This window comes from Numida meleagris, chromosome 2, assembly GCF_002078875.1.
Source record: "Numida meleagris isolate 19003 breed g44 Domestic line chromosome 2, NumMel1.0, whole genome shotgun sequence".
In the NCBI taxonomy this organism is placed as follows: domain Eukaryota; kingdom Metazoa; phylum Chordata; class Aves; order Galliformes; family Numididae; genus Numida; species Numida meleagris.
The window spans coordinates 135,426,959-135,438,110 of NC_034410.1; the positions used below are offsets into that span (position 1 = coordinate 135,426,959).

Genomic DNA, 11,152 nt, shown 5'->3' on the forward strand with positions numbered 1-11,152 from the left:
CCAGTTGCTACAATACAGATGTGCTACTTTGGCAGTGACCTACTGTGTCGTGCCCTTAGCACGTGCACAGTGAGAGCCATAAGCAGTTCAGCAGTTCATGTTCTAGACAGACAAAATTAAAGCCAGACCACAACAGAAGTGTACAGAAGCAGCGGTCAGAAATTCACATCTGCCAAATAGTTACTCAGAAATTATGTCCCTCAATTTAATTTAGATGAAGGAGCAAACCTAACTCAGCAAGGCAGTATCTAGCAGTAAAGGAATTGAAAGGACTATTCACAGTTCATTAAACCTTTTTGTAAGCAAGTTTGATAACTTACGCTGTGGAGGAAAGTACGTTTTGGTAGCTGAGTGGATGGTGCACAGACCAACTCCGTCCTATCCCAACTTCTCCTGCAAGCAGAGCTAGCAAACAGACTTCTGTGCCCTACTTCATTACTCAGTTTTGCTGTACTCTCAGGCTTTGTAGCATGCTGGATGCCATAATGTCAGTGAATCCACTTTTTTTAACAAAGTGCCAGGCACAGAGGGCAAGGGACATACTATCTAACTTTCAAAGCACGGAGACCAACCCTCATAGAACAGTTTTCTTGATCCTGCAAAACAGCAACTGACAGCAGTCTATTTAAGAGCATGAAGACGGCTCATACCCCACTTCCAACATGTAGCACATGTGACGTGCAGCACTTTCCAATCTCTACGTGCCTTGTAGTTTCTCACAAACTTCCCTAGCCCAAATTAACCAAACATCACCGCTAACATGTCCAACTCTCACCTTGCAGTGACGCTCCTCAAGGCATACACTGAACCCTGCCACTCCTGACACTTCTTCCCATCCCTACAACATGCTTTGTGCCATTACAAAAACAGGCAGTTTATTCCTGCTACGTCTAGCTGTACCCCAATCCACCACAACTCTGTGTTTCTCTCTCCAGTTACCTTTAAAAACAGATGTGCTGGTAAAGAGACTTAGCCCAGACACAGCTTATGCTGACAGCAGGATTTCTTTCTGTTCAGCACAGTTCAAAGTTTGGAGAGGTAACATAACCAAACAAAAAGAGCAAAGCTCACTTCACACCAGCTACAGCCGCTGTGTTGAGAGCAACAAGGAGGCTGGGAGGCAGTTAGAGATGAATCTAACTCACCTCTACCCACCATATCCAGGCCAGGAGCAAAGTGTTAAGTAGGCTACTCACAAACCCTTTTGCAGCCTGTAATGTGATAATCTAATTTAAAGACTTTCCATGTCCCCATAAATCACAGCTACCACGCGTTCTTCACCACCTATTTTTCTGAAATGCCTGAAGAATTATTTCAGGCTTGAAAAACCAGTCTCCTGTGCATTACCAGGACACCTTTGTTCCCACTGCATTTTGTTCATTTACGTATGCTATTGCTCTCTTGAACTACTGTTTCCTCCAATTTTCCTTCTACTGGAGTAGCTGTACCATTCTAACAAGTAGCCATGGAAACATAATCTTGCAGAATAAAGTGTAAAATAATCCTATGATCAGAAATCTAAATTAGAAAAATCGAATGGAAATAACCAGTTCTTAAATCACAGAAGTAAGAGACCACTGGAATAGATACAGAATAGATAGATTAAACTCTGCAGTGCTTATGAACTCTGATAAACATGAGACAATGTTATACTTAAAATCAAATTTACAGGTAAGTTACTAATAGGAGATGCTTCATACCATGTGTTATAAAAACAGTGAGATTAAGAAATAAAAAAAAAAAAATTATTCCAAACCCGTATCTGAAAAACTATCAGCCTTTTGGGATCAGCACCTGTCATTATGCTGCAAAATATGCTATGTAAAATTGCACACCAACAGAGCCTCCAGTGGGCTGTCCCAAAGGCAAACTCAGGTTTGAATTACAGGGATGCCTTGCCAGCTCCCCTGGGACAGATGCGGAGTGAGTGCTTCCCATCCAAATGGGTTTGGACAGGGACAGGCACAGTACCATTCACAGTCACCCACCATCCTCTGCACTTCTGGGAGGTTGGGACTGACCTCCAGTGAAAAAATGTACCATGGCAAAATTAAAGAGCAAATGCTCTTCCATTAACTATAGCCAAAGCTTTCTCCTTCTAATTTCATTCTGTCCAACAGTTTAAAGATTCTTCACAGAATACAAAGTTTTCAGTTTAATTTTCCACAAAGGAATTACTGCTAGGATTTTAGAAACTGTTTTGTTTTTTTTCTCGTCATGCTTAACAGGTACCTGGGCTCTGTATATGCAATTGAATTGCGAATCCCCAGACGTATTTAATCTTCTAAGCATCCTTAAAGGAAACAGTACTAAGCTCTAAAAAAGACTGATTCCCAAGATGCAGGGTGCAGGGAGAACTGTGCCCCCAGCCCAAATAAATCCACAGCTGCCTTATTTTCTTTACAGTAACTGAGAAAGAGGACTTGAAGCAGATTTACTGCAAAGAGGATGTACTGATTCTTATCTGTGAAAGGTGATACGGACTGTCTGGACTGCTAAATTAGCCTGTAATCTAATCTAATCAATGGAAGACGCATCGAGTGCTCCCACTCAAGCTTCCCCATCAGCTGCAGGCAGCCGAGGCAATCCAAACTGAGATTTGCAGAGACTGCTCAGATCTGCTATTGTTGAGAATAAGATTACCTTCTCCTTTACCTTTCAATTTCACTTTCAAGCAGATGCGTGCCGATGGCAACTACATGGTCTACGAAATATGATACGGCCTCTAAGTGCAAAGCATTTCCCTAACTGCATCTTTGCTGGAACAACAACTACTTAAAAAAAAAAAAAGAGTTTCCTCCATACATTTACTGGAACTGTAAGGAGTAACTATGCATACAATTTGCAGTCATTGAGATTTACAGCCCTGATTGTGGTGAGCATCTCTGTAAGGTGGGCACTTGCTAAGTGTCTCATTTTCCCTCTGCACTTGCAAGGGACACATTTTCTTGGATAAATAATGTATTTTAACTCCCCTAGATCTCCTGCTGCCAGCACTTCACTGAAAGAAACATGAAAATATAGATAAAGTAGACAAACACAGTTAACATGCTGCCCATGCCTATTTTGCATTATGTCAACACGCAAGTCATTCGGGCTATTGGAATTGCTTTGTTTCAGCAGCAAAGCATTTCCAAAGGGGAGAACTGCTACAATTCTTACAGAAATATTGTTTGGAAAATAGCACGTTACTGCAGCGCAGAGCACACCATGCTTGTTGTGCTTCAAAGCTGTGGATTACCTCCCAAAGGGCTGCAAAAGGTAACTATGGTCTACTGCCCGTATGCTAGAACTCAGTACGCTGGTGGCGGCGGCGCTGTGGGATATTTCTGCACACCAAGAGAGGCTGCAAGGGCCTCATCTCAAAGGAGCTGTAGCCACTACCTTGCAATTATATTTGTTTAATTGAGAATTGCTTAAAACTAGTGAAAAACTCTGCAACACCAGTAAGATGCTCCTTCTGCTGTATACCTGTCACCACCATCATCAAAACCCTGTATGCACACTTTCAATGAGCTAGGAAGTGATACCATCTACAAAGTATATCCTGAAGCCACCTAGCAAAAAAAAAAAAAAATTTTTTTCCTCCACACCCAAATACATCATGAAGGCAAGGGGGATCCTGTCTGATATTAGCACAGGTTACATTGATTTATAATTTTTTTTCCACAGAACACATAGAGAATATAAGTAAAGCACAAACTGCTTGGTTCCCAAGCATGCCAAGGGACTGCTCTCATCTAGCATGCTTTGATAAAAAAAAAAAAAACACCTTTTGCACCTTGAGAGTCACTTGAATGCAATGTGCTTCATACGGCATAAGAGGGGATGCTTGATTTTCCAAAGTGCTTATTTAAGAAGACTCAATTTAACCAAACCGTAGGGAAATCATATGTTCAAATAGGAGCTGCCGTGATAATTTAAGCTGTTTTCCATGCCTGCAAACAACATCCAGCATACAAGGAGGCTGCCTGGTCTCTCGTGTAGAAAAATTCTTTACGCTCCTGAATGCTACATACATCTCGCATGCACTGAACATCTGAAATCACAGCTGGGGCCACATGGGCTGTGCTGTCCTGTCCCTTCTCTGCAGCTCTGCTCCCCTGCACCCACACCTGGGCTGTGCTGGGAGGCCCGCAGGAAATTAAACCCTGGGGGCAGAAGAGGTCCATCCCTGCAGATGAGAAAGCAGCATTTCTCAGAGCATAACTCTATCCTCATTGTCACCTCTTGAACCTTCTGCCTCCCGACTCCTCCTATGGCAGTGCTGCCTCCTGCATTATTTCCCTCCCGCTTACCAAGTCTTACCAGCCTGCAAGACACCTCAGCCACACCTGTAAGAAGGATCGATGCAGCAAAAGTGACACATGCTATCACCATGCACTGCCCTGTCACACACCCCAGTGCCAGCCCTGCCTCCCCCCAAGGGACTTCTGAGGGATTTCTGCTCCCGTCCCCCCCCCCCCCCCACAGGAATGCAGGAGAGAGAAGTTTAGTGCTGAGCTGGTAAATGCCTCGTTTCACTGAGCAAGCAGTTTTAGGAAGGACATGAAGCTCTGACGTCGAGTGCGTGGAGCCACACTGACCACAGCCTCACTGCTGACCACTTCAGCGTGCACACCACCCAGAAAGCCTTTCCTGGAGGTCACAACACCTCAGGCAACACCGCAGTCTCCCCTCGCACCCTGAGATCTGTCCCTTGTGCGCAGGACCTCACTAATTCAGCCAAATTCAGCTTTTCTGCTCTGCGAGGCACAAGCCTCTTAATCTCCCTAAAAATGTTCATGTTGTATTTTGGTAATGTGCAGTGGCAGTGCCCTGCTAACCGGAGCAACATCCCAGAGACGAACCGTGCAGGGATTCACCTCGGCCCCAGCTCAGAGTGCTGTGTAATGCACAGCTTTACAAGAAGTCAGGAAGCAGCAAATTCCTCTTGTCTGGGAGGTGAGGAAAAGCAACACTCTTCCCTCCTGTACTTCAAAGGGAAAAAAAAACTTCTGGCTATTCCTTCCCTTGGTAGTAAAAAGACCATTTTAGACTGTGCTACCGGAGAAGGATCTCTGAAAGTGGGCAAGTGAATCTTGGGGAATTGTTCCAAGATGCTGGCTTACACAAGCCACTCAGGCAGAGGTTCACAGAATGCCAAGTTGGAAGGGACCCCTACGGATCACTGAGTCCAACTCCGGTTGCACAGAGCAGCACCTCCCAGGGACACGCTGGGGACAATCCTGAATTTGGATACTCTGCTAAAACAGCACAAGAAAGCTGAGACAAATACTGCTTTCAGTATTGGGAGTATTTTAAACATATAAAGGGAGGACTACGGAAAGAGACTCTCAATTTACAACTTACAAATTCCGCTGTGCGAACAACCACCAAAGCACATCAGCCTACACCTCCACGGAGGGAAGAAATGCAAGAAAACAGCTGCAGAGGGCAACGGAGCAGAGAGAAGGAGGAGTCCTTGCTCAAACAGCTTCAAGTGTGCTCCTACCAGGAACAACCCTGAGTTTTTTAGCAGGCTTATGCAGCAGCAGCACGGTCAGGTGCTGTTTCCGCAGGCAGCGCGCTGGGCACTCCTCATTAGATCGCACCACAGGTCAGCTGCTGCTGGCCTGCACCCCAGGAGCCCCGCACTGTGCAAACAAACCACTGGCACAATTCCGACGTCACCACTCCATTCAGACCACAGTGAGTTTACACTAGGACTTCACAGGAATCTTTGCATGCAGTTAGCAGGGAGATGTGGTTCAGTCATGGAAGCGCAGGGCACGCGGTGGCCCTCTGCTTGTTAAATCCTTGCAGCAGTCCCCCCACAGGTTTCACTGCAGTGTGGATGGCGCCGAGCAGTTTCTCAGCAGCCACTACCACAGATTAAATTTTCTCACCTTCCCCACCTTTACTGCACAGAACCACTTCTCCAAGCTTTTCCCATAACTTTGTGCCACAGTAGGCTGCTTGCAGCTGATGCTCATGTGTATCCCTGAACCCGCAGCAGCACTTCCTGCACTCCTTACAACAGGGAAGAGACACGTGAAGAACTGTGCTTAAAGGGTACCTAAAGTGCTATGGAGACACCGATATAAGGGCACCCAGTGCTTGGAGGAAGGCACGGGGATGGCACAGTAGCGCACTAACAATGCCAATGACCTGAGGTTAAGTGAACTTCTGAGCTAATGTGCAATCACTTTATCAAACATGTGCCAAGGGCACTGATGAAGCTGTTCATTCTCTCAGGTCCAGCAAGCACACAAATCCCGGGGAGAACACAAGGATTGCACATCCATGAACGCTTCTCTCCTTACAAGCATGGTGTCCCGGGGAGTTACTCTGCCTCTGCTCAGCCCTTGCCAACAGTTGTCTCATTTCGCGGACAACTCCCGTACAACACTGCACACCATACTCTAGACTCAGTTTCTAAAGCGGCTTCTTACCAAACTCAGTCACTCCGAGAAACGAAACATTTACAGGGCTGGTTTACGTGTCAGGAGGCACTACCAGCTTCCCCTGAGCCCACTCCCCCCGCCGAGGCCCGGCTCCACCGCCGGCACCAGACGGGGCACCGCAGCACGGCCGGAGTCGGGGCTCCGCCGTCCGACGCGCGATCAAACCGCGGAGCCCCGACAGCCCGCGCGGTGCCATCCGAGGTGCTCCGTCCCCGCGCCGTCGGGGCTCCCCGCCGGGAGGACGCCCGCAGCGAGGCGCACGGAGGCGTCCCGCATCCCCCCGTCCGCCGGCAGCCCCCTACCTTCCAGCAGCACCTCCTTGCCGGCCCGCTTGAGCGCCTGCACCGCCTCGTCGTGGGTGGCGTCCCGCAGGTCGGTGCCGTTGACGGCCAGGATGGCATCGCCCACGTAGAGGGCCTGGGTCTGGTCGGCCGCCAGCCCTTTGAAGATCTTGCTGATGAGGATGGGCATCTTGTTCTCCTTGCCTCCCTTGATGCTGATGCCCAGCCCGCCCAGCTCCTGCTTCAGCACCTTCACGCAGCGCTTCTTGTTGGAGACGGCCTCGGGCACCTGCTCGGGGGGGTCGGTGAAGGCGGTGCGCACCGCCGAGCCCCCGCCGCCGCCCTCGGCCCCGCGGCACGCCGCCCCATCGCCTCCCAGCCCGTTGTGGGCCGCGCCGTCGGGGCGCTCCTCGCCGCTCAGCACCAGCGCCTCGCCGCCCAAGTTGGCCAGCACTTTGTGCCAGCGCTCCCGCACCAAAACTTCCAGCCAGCCGCTGCGCTGCGCCCGGCCGCCCCCGCCGCCGCCCGCCGCCGCTACCGCCATCTTAGGAGCATGCTGGAAGCGCGGAGTGACGGCACCCCCGGCACGGCACGGCGCGGCGGCACCGGACTTCAGCCGGGGGCGGTGAGCTCCCGGCGCGGCGGGGTGGGGCGAGGCGCCGCGGCCGCCCCCCCGGGGCCGTGCCTGGGCGGGCGCACCTGGCGGCACCGCCCGCGGAGAGGCTGCGCGCCTCCGTGCGGGCGGCTGCGGGGCCGGGGGGCTCCGAGGGAAGCGGGTCGGAGCTCGAGGATCCCAGCTCCGCCGGGTGGGCAGCGCAGGGCGAGCGGCAAAGCCTCCGCGTCCCGCTGTCACCGTCCGAAGGTGCGACCTGGGCTGAAAGCTGCCCAGCGCGGCGCGGGGGCTCCCGGCTTGTGCGGAACAGAAGCGTGCGTTATTGTATGACTTAGTGCTCATGAGTGTCTCGTCGAGCTGAACGCATTTACCACGGAACGGACCCACTGAGAACAGTGGTGTCAGCCCCCCCCCCCCCCCCACACCCACACACCTTTAGCCTCTGTGTTTTGTAGCAGTGAGGGAAGAGAAATCAGAAGGAGAGAGGAGGGTATGGTGCTGGCAAGAAGTGCAGGTTTGTTTTTCTCAGATGCTTCTCATAAATAAACGGGTTAACACAAATAGTTGGTACAGTTAGACTGCTTTAGTTGCGCAATCAAACTTACTTCTCTGCTTTGGAGGATGAAGATGGTAGATGATTTTCATGAACTCTTTTGCACATTTTGAAACTATGTCCTGTGTTTACTAAGTTTTAAGCCCCGTGCAGCCCACGTGTCCCATTTTGCAGTCTTTCCCATGCTCCCTCTCCTAGAATGCAGTCCGGTGCCTAACGAGCAGCCTGAGTCCCCAGCTCAGGTGTGAGAGAGGACCAAAAATGTCACCCTGGCAGTTCTGAGGTGCCACCAGCTAGCCTGGGTGTGCTGCTCTTCAGCAGTGTCACTCTACAGCCACCAAGACCATTTCAGTTTCCCTTCCATCCAGGCTGGCTCCAGCTCCTTGTCAGCTGGGCTGAAAACTGCAGCAATTCAGGAGCATTTGGCATGTGCCAAGTGAGAGAGGTAATGGCCTCAAGTTGCACTAGGGGAGGTTCAGGTTGGATATTAGCAAAATTTCTTCTCCGAAAGAGTGGTGAGGCATTGGAAAAGGCTGCCCAGGGAGGTGGTGGAGTCACTGTCCCTGGAGGTGTTGAAGAAATGTGGCACTGAGGGATGTGTTTTAGTGGGCATGGTGGCGATGGGTTGATGGTCAACCTAGATGATCTTAGAGGTCTTTCCAACCTTAATGATTCTATGATTCTACACAGAAGCAATGCTTTGGGGGAGTGGGTGTGGGTAGGGGTTTACACAAAAAGCATTCCCTTCCTTCCAAAAGGCGTCAGAAGGAGGCCTCAGCCCTCGTGAGCAGCCTCACCCAGGCTGCCCAGGTGCCTCCTCCCCATAGGAATGCAAACCTGTGCCCAGGGAGAGTGCTAACCCCCAGGAGATGGGTTATCCGAGGATAAGGGGTGGGCGGAGGAAGAGCAGCGTGAAGAGAGGTGTCTTCACTTCTCACATTAATTAATGCAAGGTGAAAAACTATAATTAAGTTTTCAGAGCTGTGAATCCAGAGTGAGAAGAAGCATGTCCCGCTGAACCTGATCAGGGCACCTAAGCGCCAGAGCAGACTGGGTTTTGGTTTTTTTTTTGGTCCAGTGACCAGGCCAAGCTATCAAATCAGGTATTTCTGTTTCCCAAAGGATTAGCTCTAGCCAATTTTTTCATATATTTTCTTCATGAATTACTAAAGAACCAGGGCTGCTGCTAATGGAAATGTGTCTCAAAGTATTTTTTTTAAGTAATTTGATAAAATTAACCAGAAGAAAAAGAGTCAAATAGGTTTTTTTGTTCTGTTATAAGAAGATAATACAGAAGGGAAAGGAAATGTTTAGTATCTCACCACTCTTTTTCAGCACGCTGTGTGCCTCACCCTGCTTTCTGAGGATGTCTGGTTGTCCGGTGGGGTTCCTGCATACTGACAAGTGTTCTGCCTGTGGATGAAAGCCCTGCTTGCTCCAGCTGTTTTCATTTCCCATTCCAGCAGAGGTAAATAATAGAATTTCTTATGGCCGGCCTCCAATATATGGGTCCCCAATATCAAAGAGGCTTTATGGCGGTGTTCATTACCTGTTTCTCCATGTCCTGCCCACCTTGGAGCTGTAAGAGAACACACGTGCTCTTTGAATCTTGGAAAGAAAAGCTAGGAGATAGTGTATGGGATGCCAAGGTACAGGCCCAAGGCAGACAGTCCCCAGGTTGTCTCCCAGCCTTGGGACAGCAGGATTGGTAGCTGATGTATTGCTTCTCTATCCTGAGATGTGTAGGCTCCAAATTGTCCTGGTGTATCCAAGATTTTGTGAGCCCCAAGAGCACCTTCTGTCTGTGAACTAAGCCAGGGGAAGAAAAGATGCCTTGAGACTTCTCTGTTGGCACCCCAGCCAACATTACACCTGCAAGAGTGGGTCCTGAAATACGGGGTCATGCAGCAGGACCAGGAACAGAGGATAACAGGAACAGTATTTGGTCAGCTGTGCAGCTGCTGAATGGTCAGGTTTGTAAAGAGAGAAACCTGTTAGTGCAAGCTCAGCTGTTGTTCTGCAGTAGTTTTCAGTGCATGGCTGAGTCCAGACTCTTAATTTCAACTTCTCCCAATGGCTAAATGTCTGACATAACCTGTGAACGCCCACCCTGCAGTCACAGTGTGTGGTGCAGTTGTGTGCCTAAGCAAGGGGAATGGGCTTGTGGTTCATGCTTGCATTCAGGAAGAAAAATACAGGAAAAGTAACACCAAAATGGTTGTGAGCATGGTGCTAAGCATGTTCTTCAGGCTCAGCTTTGAACAGAGGGACATGCTGGAGTCTGCCTGATCTTGGTGTTTTCTCCTCCTGTTTTCAGGCAGAGGTCAGTGTTCACGTCTTATGTAAATAAATTGGCCTCCTGACAGCAAAAACATTGCAAGGCCACGTATACAGACTCACTGCTCAGACAGCAGTGCAGGGAATGCAGCTGCCAGGCAGAGAAGGTGGAGACATGGAGATTCTTTCTGTAGCTGGGACTATCTGTGGTACTCTATAGCAGATGTAATAATCCAAGAACTTTAGGGAGACACTCTAATCCATCTACAACTGCGGTTCTTCCTTTTGCATTGCCAGTGTAGCAGCAATCATTCAAAGCCAGCTCATCTCAAATTCCTTTAGATTGGAAACAGGGTTGTGATCCTTGAACAGATTTCAGATGACAGAGGTTAGGCTAAATCAGGTCTGGATAATGATGTTCCCATCTTGTTGCCCTGACACCAACCAGCTCAGCAGATGGATCTAGATGGGAAGGAAGTCCAGTGTTGGAAGTCCAGAGCTGGAAACCTGACAAGTAATGAGAGCTGGAAGGGAGTCCAGTTCCTCCAGTGATTCCAAACATTGCAGCAGCCAAGCTTAAGTAAGTCTGAGGAAGATGCCTGGACTAACCCTACGCATTCCTCCACAGCAGCCTCTCCTATGCCTTCTATGTATAAGCATGCTGGGATGCAGCAGGGCAGGCTCCAGCCCTGGTGCAATGTCCCCATTGCATGGGGAGGACATCTTACACTTGAACTGTGGCATACCATCTCTGGAGCATTAAAGGCCAGGCTGGATGAGATCCTGGGCAGCCTAATCTAGTGATTGGCAGCCCTGCCCATGGCAGGGGGGTTGGAACTAGATGATCTTTAAGGTTCCTTCCAACATAAACCATTCTGTGATTTTATGATTCTATGATACCTTGCAAAAGGCACTGCTGGTGGGAGTCTGGCAACCTGCTTAATCCCTTTGGGGGAATTCACTTTATCCTCAGCACTGAGGA

General features: G+C 49.5%; 1 protein-coding gene across 1 annotated transcript in view; it reads right to left on the bottom strand.

The window, feature by feature from the left end:
• SNTB1 (syntrophin beta 1) overlaps positions 1 to 7,364 on the bottom strand; it is a 110,999-nt gene extending 103,635 nt beyond the window's left edge. The window contains exon 1 of the mRNA XM_021386043.1: positions 6,749 to 7,364. Within this exon, the coding sequence (XP_021241718.1) occupies positions 6,749 to 7,271 (523 nt within the window). The 5' untranslated portion in view covers positions 7,272 to 7,364. The remainder of the gene's footprint in view (positions 1 to 6,748) is intronic.